This window comes from Tachyglossus aculeatus, chromosome 5 (assembly GCF_015852505.1).
Source record: "Tachyglossus aculeatus isolate mTacAcu1 chromosome 5, mTacAcu1.pri, whole genome shotgun sequence".
NCBI lineage: Eukaryota > Metazoa > Chordata > Mammalia > Monotremata > Tachyglossidae > Tachyglossus > Tachyglossus aculeatus.
In genome coordinates this window covers 59,307,102-59,328,793 of record NC_052070.1, presented here as the reverse complement: position 1 = coordinate 59,328,793, position 21,692 = coordinate 59,307,102, and the positions used below count along the sequence as shown (strand labels likewise).

General features: G+C 48.6%; 1 protein-coding gene across 3 annotated transcripts in view; it reads right to left on the bottom strand.

The window, feature by feature from the left end:
- Positions 1-21,692, bottom strand: part of PANK4 (pantothenate kinase 4 (inactive)) — a 56,527-nt gene that overhangs the window by 7,418 nt on the left and 27,417 nt on the right. For all 3 annotated transcript variants that reach the window (XR_005451070.1, XM_038746475.1, XM_038746474.1), the window contains 6 exons: positions 17,199-17,280; positions 15,282-15,385; positions 8,246-8,401; positions 4,918-5,030; positions 1,767-1,854; positions 285-436 (listed from right to left, as the gene is read on the bottom strand). Coding sequence is in view for 2 of the 3 variants with exons in the window: in XM_038746475.1 (XP_038602403.1) it covers positions 285-436; positions 1,767-1,854; positions 4,918-5,030; positions 8,246-8,401; positions 15,282-15,385; positions 17,199-17,280 (695 nt within the window). In the remaining variant the exon portion in view is untranslated. The remainder of the gene's footprint in view (positions 1-284; positions 437-1,766; positions 1,855-4,917; positions 5,031-8,245; positions 8,402-15,281; positions 15,386-17,198; positions 17,281-21,692) is intronic.

The window sequence follows — 21,692 nt, the reverse complement described above, 5'->3', positions numbered from 1 at the left end:
CAGGTTTGTGTCGTTAAGGCCTAGGCTGGGACCACAAGTTCTGGAAACCCAAAGCGACCAGTGTGGAGTTGCGGGGCAGGGCGAGAGGGAGGGAGGGGAGAGGAAGAGGGCAAAAATCCCCCCCAAAACCCAAAATGAACAAAAAAAAAAAAAACTGGCAATGGGTCATTGGACTAAATCAATTTGATGGGGGCACTTCAGACTTGTAATGTGAGAAAAATAATGAGATGGGGAAGGGGGGGAATTCTTAAAGATTGTGTGCTTTTGAAACATTTAACACCTACTCTGAGACTGCTTTTGCTCCCCAGTCAAAGACATTCCCAGCAAGAAGTCCTTTCACCAGAGCAAACTGCCTCTCCTCCCAGCCTAACGAATCCAAAGAGCTGATTACTCTTTGAAAACATTTTAACGCTATGCCATTTTCTTTCTGCTTTACCTGTAAAAAGACATGAGACACTGGATTTACAAATGAAAAAGTTCTCCTTACCCAGTCATGGTTGATTCAGTCCCCAAGACCACCTCCAAGCACTCAAGCATTCTCCTTAGGTTCATGGCCTCTAATGAGCCAACAAGTTACTGTTATTGACATGCTTACAACAATGGGCAAAAAACCCCCTCTCTCCCAGGATGCCACTAAAAGGATAAATAAAACCGCTCCAATTCTAAGAGAGAAAAAGCCAAGACTTTCAGTCACTCAAGACCATCCACCCAGCCTGAAAGCAGAAAATTCAGCCGTGGGACCAGGAGAAAAAAAAAAAAAAGGTTTCTGGGAAATAAAGGGAAGCCCCAGAAACGTTAAATTGGAGATTCTAGGCCAGATCCCCTTTCTTAGTACTGGCCCATCTCCAGTCTGACGGTTCTGAATTCCTCCTGGGCCAAATTTAGGGGCCGCCTGGGGACGATTAGAGCCAGATTTTTCTCTGGGTTTTAGGTAAGACAGGCCCATTAAATCAATTTCCCATCAGAGGTAATCGCCGAACGGCCTTTTCTCCCTTAGCCGTTTGGTAATCACACGCTCGAGAGGTGTGTGCTATTTTCAGCTGTCCCTCTCTTCACTTGGTAGCTTTGGAGGGACCAAAGAGGAGCGAGGAAGTAGAGAATGAGGAGGCCCAGACTACATTTACATTCTCCCTCCTGGCCCCGAAACTGCCCCATCAATGGAATTTATCGAGTGGAAGCTCAATGGGCTGTAAGCTCATTGTGGGTGGGGAATATGTGTGTTTACTGTTACATCGTACTCTCCCAAGTTCTTAGAACAGTGCTCTGCATATAGTAAGCGCTCAATAAATACGCCCGACTGATTGAGTGCTTCCTGTGTGCAGACAACTGTACTAAACGCTTGGGAGAATTCAATACAAATGGAATTGGTACACACATTCACAACGAGCTTACCCCAGTATCACGTTCCACCGGTCCTGCCTGGGCTCCTAAGCTTAGTACAGTGCTCCGCACACAGTAAGTGCTCAATAAGTTCCATTGAACTTATTCAATTACTCCATTCCGTTACTCTGCCTTTTCCCACCTGGCCAAAGGAGGATTTGGACTCGCTCAATGGGCCCCGTGATCTCGGGCAAGCCAGCTAGGCTTTGAGCCCCACTAGCCACTACCCAGCTAGGCTGGCATGCGTGACCCGATCCAGTTCTGCCTCGGCTACCCCACTCCGCCATCCCCCTGCCCGTCACCATTCAAGCTGGCGGGTTTGAGGAAACAAGCAAAAGTCTTCAGACTTACAGTTCTGTCCACCCTGCAGAGCAAGCGGGACTTACTTTGGAATAGGGATCCGGGAAGTTGAACTCATTTAAGCAATGCTCCCTGGTATCCAAGAGGCTCCTTACTGTTAGCGTTCCATAGGCACTGGAGGAATAAATAATGATGGCATCTGTTAAGCGCTTACTATGTGCGAAGTGCTGTTCTAAGCGCTGGGGAGGATACCAGGTGATCGGGTTGTCCCACGTGGGGCTCACAGTCTTAATCCCCGTTTTACAGACGAGGTAACTGAGGCACAGAGAAGTTAAGTGACTTGCCCAAGGTCACACAGCTGACAGTTGGCGGAGCTGGGATTTGAAGCCATGACATCTGATTCCCAAGCCCGGGCTCTTTCCATTGAGCCACCACGCTGCTTCTCCAAAGACCCAAGAGGCTGGTTAGGATCTCACGGAGATGGGGCACCTGCAGATATAAAGCCTTGAGGTTGTCCCAATCAAAACTGGACCCCACCCTCCCACCCCCCCTTAGCCTATGCCGAGAAGTTGGGGGTTTGGGGGGGAGGTCACTCAGCCTGGCCCCTTTGTGGGGGGCTGTGTTCATACAATCACCAGTTTAGACTGTGAGCTCACTGTTGGGTAGGGACTGTCTCTATATGTTGCCAACTTGTACTTCCCAAGCGCTTAGTACAGTGCTCTGCACACAGTAAGCACTCAATAAATACGATTGATTGATTGATTGATTTAGGCACTAAATAGGACAAGATCTGAATTTTCCCGTTCAAGACCTGGAAATTCCTCTACCACATGGGCACCAATTCACTTGGGCTCTCCTGCTTGGCTGCCTGCCCCTTTCCAGCCCCAAAGGAAACGGTTGAGGGATGAGGGATAATAATAACTGCGGGATTTGTTAAGCGCTTACTATGTGCCAGGCACTGTACTAAGTACTGGGGTTGACACAAGCAAATCGGGTTGGACACAGTCCGGGCCCACATGGGGCTCACACTCTCAATCCCCATTAGAGAAGCAGCGTGGCATAGTGGATAAAGCCCGGGCTTGGGAGTCAGCAGGTCATGGGTTCTAATCCCGACTCCCCCCCTTGTCTGCTGTGTGATCTTGCACAAGTCACTTCAATTCTCTGTTCCTTCGTTACCTCACCTGTAAAACGGGGATCGAGACTGTGAGCCCCACGTGGGACATGGACTGTGTCCGGATTTGCTTGTATCTACCCCAGCGCTTAGTACGGTACCTGGCACGTAGAAAGTTCTTAACAAATACCATAATTATTATTATTTTAGATGTGGTAACTGAGGCCCAGAAAAGTGAAGTGGCTTGCCCATGGTCACACAGCAGACAAGAGGTGGAGCAGGGAAAAGAACCTTTGACCTTATGGTTCCCAGGCCTGTGCTCTATCCACTGCGACTGAATGAATGAATGAATGTGCTGTTGGGGAGCGGGGGCCTTGTCCCTTGGGATTGAGCCCTAAGAGGAAGCTTCCTGAGGGTCCACACTCAACCCCAGCCCCCTTGGGCTGCACTCTAAGAATCTGGATGCTGCCGGGTGACAGCTGCAGCCGATGTGTTTTTGTCACCATCCTCTCCTGATGATCCCTCTGGCTCAGCCCAGTGGGATACCCTTTATCAGAGGGCACAGTGCTGCAGCAGGGGGCTCTGTATTTTAGGAACAATTTGGGGACCACTTGTGCTCTGACAACATCAATCGTATTTATTGGGCGCTTAATATGTGCAGAGCACTTTACTAAGCACTTGGGAGAGTGCAATGCTACGGAATTAGCAGATTAGCACTGTGCCCTCTGATACAGGGTATCCCAATGAGCTGCCACCTACTTAATAATAATGATGATGGCATTTATTAAGCGCTTACTGTGTGCAAAGCACTGTTCTAAGCACTAGGGAGGTTACAATGCAATCAGATTGCCCCACGGGGGGCTCACAGTCTTCATCCCCCGGGCCTGGAATGCCCTCCCTCTGTCCAACCACCAAGCTAGCTCTCTTCCTCCCTTCAAGGCCCTACTGAGAGCTCACCTCCTCCAGGAGGCCTTCCCAGACTGAGCCCCTTCCTTCCTCTCCCCTTCCTTCCTCTCCCCCTCGTTCCCCTCTCCATCCACCCCATCTTACCTCCTTCCCTTCCCCACAGCACCTGTATATATGTATATATGTTTGTACATATTTATTACTCTATTTATTTATTTATTTATTTTACATGTACATATCTATTCTATTTATTTTATTTTGTTAGTATGTTTGGTTTTGTTCTCTGAGCCCACTGCTGGGTAGGGACTGTCTCTATATGTTTCCAACTTGTACTTCCCAAGCACTTAGTACAGTGCTCTGCACACAGTAAGCACTCAATAAATACGATTGATGATGATGATGATCCCCATTTTACAGATGAGGTAACTGAGGCACAGAGACGTGACTCGCCCAAAGTCACACAGCTGACAAATGGCAGAGCCAGGATTTGAACCCATGACCTCTGGCTCCCAAGCCCCTGCTTTTCCCACTGAGACACGCTGCTTCCACTGCACGAGCTGGCACTGCCCCCTCCGTCCCCACCCCCTCCTCTCACTGGGCAGGAGCGTAGTCTTGGGGGCAGGTTGGGGCTTCCCCGAGGGAACTCATTTCAAGGTGTTTCTCTGCAGGTGTATTGGGAGGCCGCCAATTCCACCAGGTCTGAACTCCAACTAACAAGCTGTGACCTCAGTATATGGAACCGGAACGCTTATTCAATACGGCATCACTCCATCCTCAGCCACCCGACCCCGCTTTCAAAAACACGTACCTCTGTAGGAAGCTTCAGGATCATTCTGGGAATGAGGGACAGTGGGGCCCACTGGAAAAAGTACAGGACTTGGAGTCGGGAGACCCAGGTTCTAATCCAAGTCTTGCCCCTGGCTTGTTGTGTGACTGTGGGCCAGTCACTTAACTCTCTCGGCCTCAGTTGTCTCATCTGTAAAACGGGAATGAGACCCCCTGCTCTCCCTCCTCCTGGGCTGTGATCCCCGTGTGGTCCAGGGAGATCTGATTATCTTTTCTCTACCCTAGCATCTAATAAGGACTTAAAAGCAGACATTATTCCAACTTAACGTGGTCCTACGATCCACACACTCGCAAGAGGGACGGTGCCTAAGAGTCAGGGTTGTTGCTGTCCTGAGATCAGGCTGAAGGAATAAGATTGTGCACCGGAAACTTACAACGGTTGGTGCCTTAGGGTCTGCAGCTTATTCCTGTACTTCTCCCGGAATTTCTCCGCCCTCTCGGGGGCATCGACTGAGTCTGGCTGGCTGGCCACAGCACGGTTCACTACCTAGGAGAAGCATAAGGAGGTTAACGGAGAACCACGTTGCTCTCCTGCTGAGGGGCTGCTGAGGCTTGATTACAGTGTGTCACACCTTGAGGCCACTCAATAAAAAAAAGGACACCCCCTAAAACGCTTACTGCAAATTGGAAAGACACACACACCCCCGCCCCCACACCCCCAAGCACAGGATGGATTTGGGGGGGCTTTGAAATAAATTAATTTATTCAATCATATTTATTGAGCAATTACTGTATGCACAGCACTGTACTAACTGCTTGGGAGAGTACAACAATAAACAGACACATTTCCTGTCCACAGTAAGCTTACAGTCTAGAGAGGGAGCCAGGTATCAATATAAATAAGTTTACAGATATGTACATACATGCTGTGGGGCTGGAAGTAGGGGGAAGAGAAATAGGGCAAGGCAGGGCGAAAAAGAAGGGAGTGGGAAAAGAGGAAAGGGGCGGTCAGTCAGGGAAAGCCTCCTGGAGGAGATGTGTCTTCAATAAGGCTTTGCAGTGGGGGAGAGTCTGTCGGATTTGAGGAGGGAAAGTGTTTCAGGCCAGAGGCAGGTTGTTAGCGAGGGGTCAGTGGTTAAACAGGCAAGATCAAAGTGCGGTGAGAAGGTAAGCATTAGAGGAGCGAAGTATGTGGGATGGGTTGTAGTTGGAGAAAAGCAAGGTGAGGTAAGAGGGGCCAAGGTGATTGAGTACTTTAAAACCGATGGTGAGGAGTTTTTGTCTGATACGGAAGTGGATGGGCAACCACTGGAGTTTTTTGAGGAATGGGGTGACATGTCCTGAACTTTTTGTAGAAAAATGATCCGGGCAGCAGAGTGAAGTATGTGCTAGAGTGGGGAGAGACAGGAGGCTGGGCGGTCAGCAAGGAGGCTGATGCAGTAACCCAGGCAGATAGGATGAGTAACTGTATTAATGTTGTGGCAGATTGGATGGAGAGGAAAGGGCAGGTTTTAGCGATGTTGTGAAGGTGGGACAGACAGGATTTAGTGATGGATTGAATATGTGGGTTGAATGAGAGAGAGAGAGAGGAGTCAAGGATAACGCCAGGGTTATGGGCGTGTGAGTCAGGAAGGATGGTGGTGCCATCTACAGTGATGGGAAAGTCCGGGGGAGGACAGGGTTTGGGTGGGAAAATAAGGGGTTCTGTTTTGGACATGTTAAGCTTGAGGAGACGGGAGGACATCCAAATAGAGATGTCTTGAAGGCAAGAAGAAATGCGAGGCTGCAGAGAGGGAGAGAGAACAGGGCTGGAGATGTAGATTTGTGTACCATCTGCATAGAGGTGGTAGTCGAAGCCACGGGAGCAAACGAGTTCTCCAAGGGAGTGGGTGTAAATGGAGAATAGACGAGGACCCAGAACTGAACCTGGAGGGACCCCCACAATTAGAAGGTGGGAGGCAGAGGAGGATCCCATGAAGGAGACTGAGAATGTATAGCAAGAGATATAAGAGTAATTCAGATGGGTAACTGTCATCTTGTAATTTCAAAAGCATCTGCCTTCCTTTTGGCTTTTGTCTTTAAGCTTCTCCCACAAGGACATCTGCAGGGCAAATATTTGCTCCTTAACATATTCCTTCCCAGGGTCTGTCGGTGGCCCAAATGGCCCAAAGAAGGGCTCCGGCATCCGGGGTTCCGGTCACCTCACTGGACAGAGGGCCCCAGCTTCGGACCGGTAGCCCCTAGCAATCACCAGTCTCTGCGATTGGTTGCAAGGACTTTATTGAGGTTTGGGAAAGGGGGAACAACACTGCTTCTCTAAGAGAGGACTGAGACCCTGACCACAGGGGTCTATGCCTTCCCAAGTAGATGCCTGACTCTAATCATAATAATAATTATAATAACTGTGGTACTTGTTAAGCATGGGGGTGGATACAAGACAATTGGGTTGGACACAGTCTCTGTCCCACAAGGGGCCCACAATCTTAACCCGTTTTACAGATGAAATTAACTGAGGCCCAGAGAAGTGAAGTGACTTGCCCGAGGTCACAGAGCAGACACATGCTAGAGCCAGGATTAGAACCCAGATCCTCCTGACCCTCAGGCCTGGGCTCTATCCTCTAGGCCACGCTGCTTCTTTATTCAGAATGGGGAGAGGGGAAACCCCCCAAGATACCACACATATTTGGGAGGCATTTTATGATGATCAAACCTTCTGAGGGTCCCGCTCTGGATGACATGGTGATTCTACCTGCCAACGCAAATGGCTACACCCACTGAAGCCAGAGTGGCAGAACAAGAGCTGGAATTTGCCTAAGTTTCTCCAAACTTTGGGGGAATTAACTATAATTTGAAAATAAAATTTACACTGAGCAGCAGGAGGACATGTCTTTTCAACAACATGCTCCAAAGATAAGCTAAGCTAACAACAATCAGCTTTTGACATGACCTCATTTTCTCCAAGCCACTTGGTTTCGCCAGTGTTTTTCCCAGGGGAATGAAGCCCGCATTATGACAGAAGTTTATCAGGCTGGAGGTTTGGTTTGGGTTTTTTTTTTTCTTTTCTCAAACATCCTGCCTTCTAGAATGGAAGAGAACTGAAGAAATGATTTAAGTCAGCTCTCTCCTTCTTGCCAGTACAAAGGAGCAGCGTGGCTTACTGGAAAGAGCACAGGACTGGGAGTCAAACGACTTGGGTTCTAATCCGGGCTCCACCACACGCCTGCTGCGTGACCTTGGGCAAGTCACTTCACTTCTCTGGGCCTCAGTAAAGTCTGCTGTAAAGTGGGGATTCAATACCTGTTCCCCTCTTAGATTGGGAGCCCTGTGTGCGAAAGGGACTGCATCTGATCTGATCGTCCTGTGTCTTCCCCAGTGCTTAGAACAGTGTTTGACGCATAATAATTGTCATGCTAGTTAAGCACTTACTACTGTTATCCTGCAAAAAAGCCAGTGCACAGAGACACCCACCACACAATCCGGAGTGGAGAGCGGGTGATAGTGAATGGAGCCTTCCAGGTTTCAGCATTCCTTCTCCACCCTTAAACAGTGTTTGACGCATAATAACTGTCATGCTAGTTAAGCACTTACTATTATTATCCTGCAAAAAAGCCAGTGCACAGAGACACACCCCACGCAATCCGGAGTGGAGAGCGGGCGATAGTGAATGGAGCCTTCCAGGTTTCAGCATTCCTTCTCCACCCTTAAGGAACCAGCTTAAATATCTCCCCAAGGCCTTGCCCTCCCTCCTGCCCCTACCCTTACCCCATCGAGCGCCTCCTCGAAACAGCTGAGCCAATATTTCCGGGCCATGGCGTCATCGGTGAGGTCGACAGTGTCCGGGGTGTAGGCCGTTGGGTCCAGGAGCAACGGCAAATTGACCAGAGGCCGCTCCAAACGGTCCATCTCCAGCATATCAAACTGTGGGAGAGGGAGAGCAGAGGGGAGAAGTCACCCTGCCATCAGAGGTGGGTTCACAAGAGCATATTTGTCAAACTTTGATAACGAGCACTTTCCCCTTGCGGCCTAGAATTGGCTGCAGCGAAGCAGCGAGGCTTAGTGGATAGCGCCTGGGAGTCAGAAGGTCATTCATTCAATCGCATTTATTGAGCGCTTACTGTGCGCAGAGCACTGGACTAAGCGCTTGGGAAGTATAAGTTGGCAACATAGAGAGACGGGCCCTACCCAACAGTGGGCTCGCAGTCTAGAAGGGGGAGACAGAGAACAAAACAAAACATATTAACAAAATAAAATAAATAGAATAAATATGTACAAATAAAATAGAGTAATAAATACATAGAAACATATATACATATATACAGGTGCTGTGGGGAGGTGAAGGAGGTATGGTTGGGGGGATGGGGAGGAGGAGGAAGAGGAGGGGGAGGAGAGGTTATTGGTTCTAATCCTGGCTCCGCTGCTTGTCGGCTCTGTGGCCTTGGGCAAGTCTTGGGCCTTGGAGAAGCAGCGTGGCTCAGTGGAAAGAGCACGGGTTTTGGAGTCAGAGGTCATGGGTTCAAATCCCGGCTCTGCCAATTGTCAGCTGTGTGACTTTGGGCAAGTCACTTCACTTCTCTGGGCCTCAGTTATCTCATCTGTAAAATGGGGATTAAGACTGTGAGCCCCCCCGTGGGACAACCTGATCACCTTGTAACCTCCCCAGCGCTTAGAACAGTGCTTTGCACGTAGTAAGCGCTTAATAAATGCCAATTGGAAAAAAAAAGTCACTTTACTTCTCTTTGCCTCAGTTACCTCATCAGAAAATGGGGCTTCGGACTGTGAGCCCCCACGTGGACTTGGTCCAACCTGATTTGCTAGTAACCATTCCAGCACTTAGAACAGTGCTTGGCACGTAGTATGTGCTTAACAAGTACCACAATTTTACTATTATTACTATTATTGGTATGTGGCATACCTCATCTGTAAAACGGAGATGAAGACTGTGAGTCCCAAGTGGCACAGCGACCCGATTTGTCTGCATCCACCCCAGCGCTTAGTAATAATAATAATAATGATGGCACTTGTTAAGCACTTACAATGTGCCAAGCACTGTTCTTAGCGCTGGGGGGGATACAAGGTGATCAGGTTGTCCCACGTGGGGCTCACAGTCTTCATCCCCATTTTACAGATGAGGGAACTAAGGCTCAGAGAAGTTAAGTGACTTGCCCAAGGTCACACAGCAGACATGCGGCGGAGCCGGGATTAGAACCCACGACCTCTGACTCCCAAGCCCAGGCTCTTTAAACTGAGCCACGCTCCTTCTACAGCTTAGTACAGTGCCTGGCACATAGTAAGTGCTTAACAAATACCACAGTTATTATTATGACCCCCTAAACCGAAAACCCTGATTTGGGTGGTCCAAGGGAGACAAAACATGGCCTGCAATTGATCTGATTATCTAGGGATTTACCCCAGTCCTTAGCACAGTGTTTACCACATAGTAAGCCCTTAATACTATTAAAAAGAGGTCCCCTGCTTAGCTACGTTGGTTTGGGCTTTGTTTTCAGGGACCAGGGAAAGATGGTCAGAACCAGGCCAGCTGCAAAGATTCACACATTAATCAGCCTGATGGCCACCAGTTAGTCCTTGACTGCCCCGGCTCTGACCAAAAGCTTTGGGACAGGTATAGCTGCACACTGCCCAGCTGGCAACCTTTCTTAGCCTACCAGCTGATGACTGAGGGGAAACTGAAGGTCTTTGTGCTAGCCAAAGGGTGAATTTTGGCAAATCCCACCTCACCTCTTCCTAGGGATGGGGTGCCTAGAATAACAAGCTTGGCTTTTGCCCAGGGATTCCAATGCAAGCACATAAGATAAAGATGAACACAGTGATAAAGAAATGATTTGCGGCTCTGCCCTGTCAAACGGCAAGCATAGTGATGATAATAAGTGAGGCATTTGTTAAGCACTTACTATGTGCGAGGCACTGTACTAAGCGCTGAGGTGGATACAAGCAAATCGGGTTAGACCCGATCCCTATTCCACATGGGGCTCACAGCCTTCATCCCCATTTTACAGTGAGGAAGCTGAGGCCCAGAAAAGTGAAGTGACTTGCCTAAGGTCACACAGCAGACAAGTGGCAGAGCTGGGATTAGAATCCGGGTTCTTCTGACTCCCAGGATTGTCCTCTATCTGCCAGGTCACACTACAGGTTCCTGGCATTTGTCATGTCAAGGAAGAGGATCATCAAGGATCCTAGCAGAGTGACACTTGGGAACAGCCACAGAGGAAGCTTTCAACCACACCTGTTCAGAAGTCTACTTGGCAGGAAGTTCAAAAGTTCCACTTCAGTAAAGAGAATGACTTCACAGCTCTATTTTTCCACTTTCATTACAGACCTTTGCTGGAGCTTTCCTCCCCAAGCCAGCCCCAAGAAATAAGTGTGAAAATTTAGGCTAGACCAATTTTCTGTTTGGGCTTTGATTTATTTGGTAGCACGTCTTTGGCAGCCAATCATTTCACCTTTAGAAGCATCCAGCCGGATGGCTTTACGTTAGAAAATCCCAGCTGGTGTATTTGACCTTCTTGAGAATTTCTGGGTTAGTTTATCAGAAGGTTTGGTGAAAACGGAACCCAAACACCTTCGTCAAGTCGGACTAATGGCCGGGATTGAATTCCTTGGATGAAGGATGGAACCGCCCGTCGTGAATAACTCAAGGGATCAAGACTTAGGGTCCGAGACCCTGGGAGGAGAAACTGATGATACTGCTGGTGGTTTGTGTGGCGTCACTCCCACGCTCTCGCCTCTGCGAGGCCTATTCCTCCCAGGGCACGGCAAGCATGGGGGAGGCAGCCGGCAGTACTGCCAATCGCTGCAAAGGTTTGCATCAACATGTGGGCACATTTCCGGGCAAAGTCGAGACAGCTTTCACAGACTAATAGTCTTAATCAGCTCTTTTTGTTCTCTGTAAGGCGTGTCTAATCTTTGGGAACCGGTCACCGAGTCCCCAAGAGTCCCCTGCCATTTCCAATATGGTTTATCATTTACACCCATGACAGTCCGTGAAATTGGCTATGGCCACCCTGAGAGAGCTGTGAAATCAACTGTCTTGTCCTCAACTGACGCTCTGCTAAGATTCAGCGTCTTTCTGAGTGAGGATCAAGCCCGGTATCATACATCAGGCTCCCCTCATCACCCCGGCTGTGCCTGGGACTGAGGGTTGAGGAGCATGTGTGTAAATTCATTCAATCATATTTCTTGAGCGCTTACTGTGTGCAGAGAACTGTACTAAGCACTTAAATGGATTCCCGGGGCACGGCCTGCCCGCTGGGCACCACCTCTGCCCACCAGGATGCTACCCACAGGCTGGGCGGGCACATTCCCTGTTTCCAGAGATGCGACTGCCCTTCATTCAGAGCGAGGGACCGAAGATAAGAGAGCCCAAGAAGCAACAAGGAGTATTAAGTTGCTTCTGGTCACACTGCGCAATGTGTCTTAGTGGAAAGAGCCCGGGCTTAGGAGTCAGAGATTGTGGGTTCTAATCCCGCTTTCGCCAAAAGCTGTATGACTTTGGGCAAGTCACTTAACTTCTCTGCGCTTCAGTTACCTCATCTGTAAAATGGGGATTAACACTGTGAGCCCCACGTGGGGCAACCTGATTACCTTGTATCTACCCCAGTGCTTAGAACAGTGCTTGGCAAAAACCATCATTATTACTACCTACACCGTAGGAAAGGAAAGATTGTGAGCTCATTATCGGCAGGGAATGTCACTTTTTATGTTGTATTGTACTTTCCCAAGCATTTAGTACAGTGCGCTGCATACGGTAAGCGCTTAATAAATACGACTGAATGATACACAGGTGAGAGAGAGTTAGACGAAGTCTCTGGCCACCCAACAGGGACATGCGACAGACACACGACGAAGGATGAAACCATGAGTCAGATCCCCGAGGCTGGATCCAAAGAGCCACGTGGCTGAAACCCACAGTCCGCAAACCCGGGATGTTCCTTACTGAAGACTGGCGGGATATAAACAGATCACTGGAGAGGGAAGAAAAATAAACGTGCAAGAAAAGGAACAACCACTGTTACAAGGGAGAACAGTGAGCCAAGATGGGGAGGGTGCTGGGGGAAAACCACATCACTCTTCCTTTCTTCCTCAAACCCCTTCACTGCCAAAAGGAACTGGATGGTACAGGTACAGTTTATAGAACTCAAGCCCCTCAGTTTGAAATAATGGATTCAAGTCCTTGGAAACTTTCCTGAAAGATCTCATTTCACACAGACACTGAGAAGGACTCTTGAAGTAACTTTAAGGGGAGGGGCTCTGGGGCAAAAAGGATTCAGATGTGAAGTGGCTCAAAACAGCCTTTCCAATGGAAGTACAGGGCCCCTCCCCTCAAAACTGAAAGGTAAGGTTAGGAGTTATGATTTAGTGCTGTGTTAAAGTCGTGAAATACAATTATGTTTTGGGTTTTTTTGCATGATATTTGTTAAGCGCTATGTGCCAGGCACAGTTCTAAGTGGTCGGGTAGATACAAGATAATCAGGTTGGCCAGATTCATGTTCCACATGGGGCTCACAGTCTTAATCCCCATTTTATAGATGTGCTTTTTTATAAAGCACAGAGAAGTGAAGACTGAACTCCTTGTTTTCCCTCCCAAACTTTGCCCTCTCCCTGACTTTCCCATCTCTGTTGATGGCACTACCATCCTTCCCGTCTCACAAGCCCGCAACCTTGGTGTCATCCTCGACTTCACTCTCTCATTCACCCCTCACATCCAAGCCATCACCAAAACCTGCCGGTCTCAGCTCCGCAACATTGCCAAGATCCGCCCTTTCCTCTCCATCCAAACCGCTACCCTGCTCATTCAAGCTCTCATCCTATCCCGTCTGGACTACTGCACCAGCCTTCTCTCTGATCTCCCGTCCTCGTGTCTCTCTCCACTTCAATCATACTTCATGCTGCTGCCCGGATTATCTTTGTCCAGAAACGCTCTGGGCATATCACTCCCCTCCTCAGAAATCTCCAGTGGCTACCAATCAATCTGCGCATCAGGCAGAAACTCCTCACCCTGGGCTTCAAGGCTGTCCATCACCTCGCCCCCTCTTACCTCACCTCCCTTCTCTCCTTCTCCAGCCCAGCCCGCACCCTCCGCTCCTCCGCCGCTAATCTCCTCACCGTACCTCGTTCTCGCCTGTCCCGCCATCGACCCCCGGCCCACGTCATCCCCCGGGCCTGGAATGGCCTCCCTCTGCCCATCCGCCAAGCTAGCTCTCTTCCTCCCTTCAAGGCCCTATTGAGAGCTCACCTCCTCCAGAAGGCCTTCCCAGACTGAGCCCCTTCCTTCCTCTCCCCCTCGTCCCCCTCTCCATCCCCCCTTCTTACCTCCTTCCCTTCCCCACAGCACCCGTATATATGTATATGTTTGTACATATTTATTACTCTATTTATTTATTTATTTATTTTACTTGTACATATCTATTCTATTTATTTTATTTTGTTACTATGTTTGGTTTTGTTCTCTGTCTTCCCCTTTTAGACTGTGAGCCCACTGATGGGTAGGGACTGTCTCTATATGCTGCCAATTTGTACTTCCCAAGTGCTTAGTACAGTGCTCTGCACATAGTAAGCACTCAATAAATACGATTGATGATGATGATGAAGTGACCTGCCCAAGATCGTATAGCAGATAGTGACAGAGCCGGGATTAGAACCCAGCTCCTTCAGATTCACGGGCCTGTGTTCTTTCCATTAGGCCACACACTGCTTCTCTGTTTCAAAGGTACTTATTGTTGATTTGGCAGCCAAATCAGAAACCTTGCTTTTTCCTCAACTGTACATTCTCTGAAGGCAGGGATTGTGTCTAGCAACTTTACTTTATTGTACTCTTCTTAACACTTAGTACAGTGCAGTAAGTACCCAATAAGAAACCACTGGCTGATTTGGCCCAAAGAAGTGGCAGAAGCTGACCTTTATTCCTTCGCAGAGAAGTTGGGGGCGGGGGGGAGGCAGAGTATAGGATAAATAGGTCTCAGGAGAAGCAGTGTGGCCTATTGGAAAGAGCACACACCTGGAAGTCAAAGGACCTGGGTTCTAATCCCAGTTCTTCCTGCTGGGTGACCTTGGTCAAGTTACATCACTTTCTCTGCGCCTCGGTTACCTCACCTGCTAAATGGGGATTAAAACTGTGAATCCCACACGGGACATGGTCTGTGTCCAACCTGACTAGCTTGTATCTACCTCAGCCTAACACATAGTAAGTGCTTCAGAAATACTTGGTGGGGGGGAAAGAAAGGAGAAGGGGCAAATGTCTGGAACCTCTCCACCAGACGGAACATTAGGCAGAGCTGCAGAAGTTCAGGGAATGTGGGAAAAGATGTCGAGATTACTGAAAAAGGATTCTGCTGTCCAAAAAGAGATTGCTTGTAAGGCAATATGTCTTTACAGTTAAAATAAAAAGAAAAGAAAGACACCCCATGTCTTTACAGTTAAAATGAAAAGAAAAACAGTGCTTTCAGAGCTCAATCCAGGCCTCTGGGTAAAGGTCAAATGTGGTGCCAAGGAAACAGGAAATGTACCAAGGAATGCCTCGAGAAGAAAAATTAAGGCTTGGAAATCTTCGCATTGGAGAGGATGAAAGGGAAAGATGCAGGGTGGGGAGAGAGGTCATTTCATTCAATCATTCATTCGTATGTATTGAGCGCTTACTGTGTGCAAAGCACCATACTAAGCATTTGGGAGAGTACGATATAATCCAGAAGCTTTGGACCACTTCCAGAGAGTTGCCACGGGCAACTCTACTTCCTCTCCTGCCAGTTGGGTGTTTGGGCTGTCTGGGACAGCAAGTAGGACTCACCGTGCCACTCCTGGCTCTCTGCATGGGGTTCAGGTCGTCGGGGGATGTACTCCTCAGCCCGGAGCTCCCAGCGTAATTCTCACCCCAGCTGTACTGGTTGGGATCTGGAAGGATGAAACCCAGGGGATGGTCAGAGCTCCCGGCCAAAGTCACCCAGCTTCCCCAGCCGTTTCCAGGGCAGCTCTCCAGGTCAGCCCGCAATATCTCAGAAGAAAAGTCCGAGAAGTAAAAAGAAGCGGACGGCAGGTGGATTCACTCTGGGGAGTGATGGGCAGCCACCAGAATTCCAATCAATCAATCAATCATATTTATTGAGCGCTTACTGTGTGCGGAGCACTGTACTAAGTGCTTGGGAAGTACAAGGTGGCAACATTCCAACCACCCATTCTGTGCTGAGGTCAAAGTCTTCGCCGAAAGAAACTGATGAAGGCCCCCGTCAGATTGGTTTGGAAGCGAGAGGAGAGTTAAGGAAGCCATTCCCTATGGAGCTCCTTGGGATGCCCACCCAACCTCAATGCCCAACTCTGAAAGTCATAGCTCTTCTCCAATTTCTTGTTTCTGAAAGGACAAGGGGTCTGCTGAGAAAGCCCTCTGATGAGCCCACTGTGAGCCCACTGTTGGGTAGGGACTGTCTCTATATGTTGCCAATTTATACTTCCCAAGCGCTTAGTACAGTGCTCTGCACATAGTAAGCGCTCAATAAATACGATTGACTGATTGACTGATGAGCCTGACTCCAGTGTGCGAAATCCCAGGACTGGGATCCGAGCAGTAAGACCCTTTCCAAGTCCAAGTTCAAAACGCACTTACTCAAACAGCTGGCCCTCAGTTTCCTTATCTGTAAAATGGAAATAGCAATACCGGCCTCTCCCTACTTCATGGAGGTGTCGTGAGGTCCAACTGAGAGAACCGATGTGGAAAATCCCAAAACGAGGCATTGTCAAGGGAATCTCCCCTGCACAGCGAGAGGCAGCATCGCAGGGGGTCCTTCCCTAGTTTTCCCAAGGGCTATTTTTGGAGTCGATTAATTTGACCTGGATGTTTGCTGGTCAGATCCATTCCCTGCCCTTCTGACCAAAGGCCTGGCTTCCCTGCTCCCTCCTGAGAGGCCTTCTCCAGGAGGCCTTCCCAGACTGAGCCCCTTCTTTCCTCTCCCCCTCGTCCCCCTCTCCATCCCCCCATCTTACCTCCTTCCCTTCCCCACAGCACCTGTATAAATGTATATATGGTTGTACATATTTATTACTCTATTTATTTATTTATTTATTTATTTTACTTGTACATTTCTATCCTACTTATTTTATTTTGTTGGTATGTTTGGTTCTGTTCTCTGTCTCCCCCTTTTAGACTGTGGGCCCACTGTTGGGTAGGGACTGTCTCTATGTGATGCCAATTTGTACTTCCCAAGCGCTTAGTACAGTGCTCTGCACATAGTAAGCGCTCAATAAATACGATTGATCGATTGATTGATTGAGAGAAGCCAGCCATGTCCTTCTGAGGGCTTTAAATGACATATGTTCCCCTCCTCTCAACTCTTTTCCCCAATCTCCCACTTAGCACCTCAAAGAAAGCAGAACAAAGCAGTTTCCCCTCAAACCTCTCCCATACACCACACTTCTCTGGGTCACCACTCTCGGCCAGCTAGCGTGGGCCTGACAACCGGTCTTTTTTTATTTTACAGTATTTGTTAATAGCAATAATAATAATTGTGGTATTTGTTAAGCATTTACTATGTGCCAGGCACTGCTCTAAACACGAGGGTAGCCACAAGGTAATCAGGTTGGACCCAGTCCCTGTCCCACACAGGGTTCACGGTCTTCATCCCCATTTTACAGATGAGGTAGCTGAAGCACGGAGAAGTGAAGCGACTTGCCCAGGGTGACACGACCGCTCCGGACCCGGCAGCGCGGTACTCACTGTCTTGTTCGGCTCCTTTTAGAAACGCCCCGATGGCTCCCAGGTAGCCTTCGTGCCTCAGGAACAACGCTTGCACCTCTCCCTGCCACAGCAAGAGACACAGCGTTTGGAAAGCCCCCGACAGCGCACGCCGCTCTTACGGCTTTACCCTCTCCGCGAGCGTCATCGAGCGTCACCTGGAACCTCTCACCTGCATGGGGCCATCGTGACCTTGAAATCAATCAATCAATCGTATTTATTGAGCGCTTACTTACTGTGTGCAGAGCGCTGTACTAAGCGCTTGGGAAGTACAAGCTGGCAACAGATAGAAACAGTCCGTACCCAACAGTGGGCTCACAGTCTAGAAGGGGGAGACAGAGAACAAAACCAAACATACTAACAAAATAAAATAAACAGAATAGATAGGTACAAGTAAAATAAATAAATAAATAGAGTAATAAATATATACAAATGAAATGGCTCCCTCCAGACTGTAAGCTCTTTATGGGAAGGGAACGTGTCTGTTTATTGCTATATTGTACTCTCCCAAGTGCTTAGTACAGTGTTCTGCACAAGGTAAGCACTCAATAAATACAACTGACTGACTCTTCTTAGATCCCGCCTTGGAAAAGCGGCAGCTTGCGTGGCTCAGTGGAAAGAGCATGGGTTCAAATCCTGGCTCTGCCAATTGTCAGCTGTGTGACTTTGGGCAAGTCACTTCACTTCTCTGTGCCTCAGTTACCTCATCTGTAAAATGGGGATTGAGACTGTGAGTCCCCTCAAGGGACAACCTGATCACCTTGTAACCTTCCCAGCGCTTAGAACAGTGCTTTGCACATAGTAAGCGCTTAATAAATGCCATCATTATTATTATTGTTGTTGAGTCAGCCTCGGAAGCCATCTCCTCCAATAATAATAATAATAATTAATCATTGGTAATTGTTAAGTGCTTACTATGTACCAGGCACTGCGCTAAGAGCTGGGGTGGATACAAGCAAATTGGGTTGGACACAGTCCCTGTCCCACATAGGGCTCATAGTTTAAACATTTTACAGATGAGGTAACTGAGGCACTGAGAAGTGAAGTGACTTGTCCAAAGCCACACAGCAGACAAGAGGCAGAGCCGGGATTAGAACCCATGACTTTCTGACTCCTAGGCCCAAGCTCTAAGAAGCCACCTCCGATTAACTCCCCCTATGATCTCATGGCTTGATCTGTAGTGACTTCATTTCACTTCTCTGGGCCTCAGTTACCTCGTCTGGAAAATGGGGATAAAGACTGTGAGCCCCACGTGGGACAACCTGATCGCCCTGTAACCTCCCCAGCGCTTAGAACAGTGCTTTGCACATAGTAAGCGCTTAATAAATGCCATTATTATTATTATTGGTGGACTCACTCATTTGCTTGTTCTCTGTTACAACTAATCCCACCGGCTTAGTCCATTTATGCCCCGTCTCCCCCAAAATACTGCACGCGCCTCAAAGGCAGGGACTTGGGTCTGCTCCCCGAGTGCTCAGAGTGCTGCTCATCATCATCATCAATCGTATTTATTGAGCGCTTACTGTGTGCAGAGCACTGTACTAAGCGCTTGGGAAGTACAATTTGGCAACATATAGAGACAGTCCCTACCCAATAGTGGGCTCGCAGTACTTGCTCATGGCAAGTACTCGGCCAATACTGCCGAGGGGAGGGGAGGGAGCTGTCAGATTGGTTTCAGGGCTAGGCCTAAAGGCGAGTGAAGGGAAATCAACCCATCACTAGCATTTATGGAGTGCTTACTACATGCAGAGCACTGCACTGAGCGCTTGGAAGACTACAAAGTTGGCAAACACGTTCCTCGCCCACAGCAAGCTTACAGTCCAGAGGGAAGGCAGGAGGCCCAGCCCAGAAATCTTAGGGTCCCAATTGATCTTCAGCAGCTGTATCCATACCCTGGCATGTTCCGAGCAATCTTTAAATGACGAGCGGCCGCTTCCCTGAAACCTGTCAGTCGTCTAAACCAGCTCTGTGGAGCTGAACCCCAGACTGCCTTGCTGGGCAGTGCCATCCGTGGAGGGGGGGGGCCTCAATGCCCACAGGCTGAGCCCACTACCAAAAAGCCAAAAAAACAGGCATGGGCTCCTCCGTACCTCAATTTGATTTTCAGCGCCTCTCGGAATACTGCAATACCAGCCTCTGAACTACTACAATAACTCAGTCAGGCTGGGAAGGGATGTTCAGCACTTTCATTCACTCAGTCGTCTTCATTCAATTCAATCATATTTACTCATTCATTCATTCAATCGTATTTATTGAGCGCTTACTGTGCGCAGAGCGCTGTACTAAGCGCATGGGAAGTACAAGTTGGCAACATATAGGGACGGTTCCTACCCAAGATCGGGCTCACAGTCTCGAAGGGGGAGACAGACAACAAAACAAAACATTTTAACAAAATAAATAGAATAAATATGTACAAGTAAAATAAATAAAGTAATAAATATGTACAAACATATATACAGGTGCTGTAGGGAGGGGAAGGAGGTAAAGTCGGGGGGAGGGGGAGGAGGGGGAGAGGAAGGAGGAGGCTCAGTCTGGGAAGGCATATTTATTGACTGCTTACTGTGTGCAAAAGCATGTACTAAGCGTTGTACTCATGAGTGCTGACCGTATGCACTTAGTCTAACAATGTCTGACAACAGTAGGTAACAATGAACAGATGCATCCCAAAATAAGCTTACAGTATAAAGGTAGCTTGTTAATTAATTATGGTATCACGCACCTAATATCAAGCACTGTGCTAAGCACTGGGGTAGGTACAGATACCACAGATCAGACAGTTGCTGCCCCCCAAGGAGACCCAACTCAACCCAAGTGCAGTTCAACACTGGACTCAGAGATCTATAATAATAATAATAATAATGGGATTTGTTAAGTGCTTACTATGTGCCAGGCACTGTACTAAGCAGTGGAGTGGAGACAAGCAAATCGGGCTGGACAGTCCCTGTCTCATGAGGGCTCACGCTCACAGTCCTCATTTTACAAATGAGGGACCTGAAGCCCAGGGAAGTGAAGTGACTTGCCCAAGGTCACACAGCAGACAAACGGCGGGGGCGGGATTAGAACCCATGACCAATGGTGCTGGGATGCCAAAAAGCAGCCCCAGACTGAGCCCCTTCCTTCCTCTCCCCCTCGTCCCCCTCTCCATTCCCCCCATCTTACCTCCTTCCCTTCCCCACAGCACCTGTATATATGTTTGTACATATTTATTACTCTATTTATTTTACTTGTACATATCTATTCTATTTATTTTATTTTGTTAGTATGTTTGGTTTTGTTCTCTGTCTCCCCCTTTTAGACTGTGAGCCTGCTGTTGGGGAGGGACTGTCTCTTTATGTTGCCAATTTGTACTTCCCAAGCGCTTAGTACAGTGCTCTGCACATAGTAAGCGCTCAATAAATAGGATTGATTGATGATGATGATGATGATGATGAACACTACTTCTGGAGATCTGCCAAGCACTGGGGAAGATACGGGAAATATCAGAACGGACTCACTGCCTCCGGCATCGTGGGAGGAGAGGCTGGAGCCTCTCGGCAGGATGGAGAGGGCCAGTGGGCTGGAGTAGGAGACACCCGATGACACCCGGGAAGGGGGTAGAGCGGCAATCCCCGCGGGCTCCTTGTCCGGGCAGTTTTTCCTCTGGCGGGAAGGGATGTGTCGGCCCTGGGGTTGCCTATCCTCCAATGCGTACCCATCCCTCTCGGAGCCGGAATGGAGAAAGCCACACCTCCTTAAGCCCCAGGAGAATTCTGGCACCAAGGAAAATAAGCAGTGGCATAAAGGCATAAGGGAAGCAGCGTGGCTCAGTGGAAAGAGCACGGGCTTTGGAGTCAGAAGTCATGGGTTCAAATCCCCATCTCGCCAATTGTCAGCTGTGTGACTCTGGGCAAGTCACTTAACATCTCTGTGCCTCAGTTACCTCATCTGTAAAATGGGGATTAAGACTGTGAGCCCCCTGTGGGATAACCTGATCACCTCGTAACCTCCCCAGCGCTTAGAACAGTGCTTTGCACATAGTAAGCGCTTAATAAATGCCATTATTAATAAAGACGAGAACATAGAGAGTGCAAACTCCTTGTGGGCAGGGAACACAAGCCCGGCTCCTGGTGTGTTCTCCTGCGCACTCACTACAGAATGCCTCACTCTACAGATACGAAATGTCACTGTTCATTGCTAATCTAGACTGCGAGCCCGCTGTTGGGTAGGGACCATCTCTATATGTTGCCGACTTGTACTTCCCAAGCGCTTAGTACAGTGCTCTGCACACAGTAAGCGCTCAATAAATACGATTGAATGAATGAATGAATAATAATAATAATGATAATGCTGGTATTTGTTAAGCACTTACTTGGCGCCAAGCACTGTTCCAAGTGCTGGAATAAATACAAGGTAATCAGGTTCTCTCATGCGGGGCGCACAGTCTTAATCTCCATTTTACAGATGAGGTAACTGAGTCTCAGAGAAATTAAGTGACTT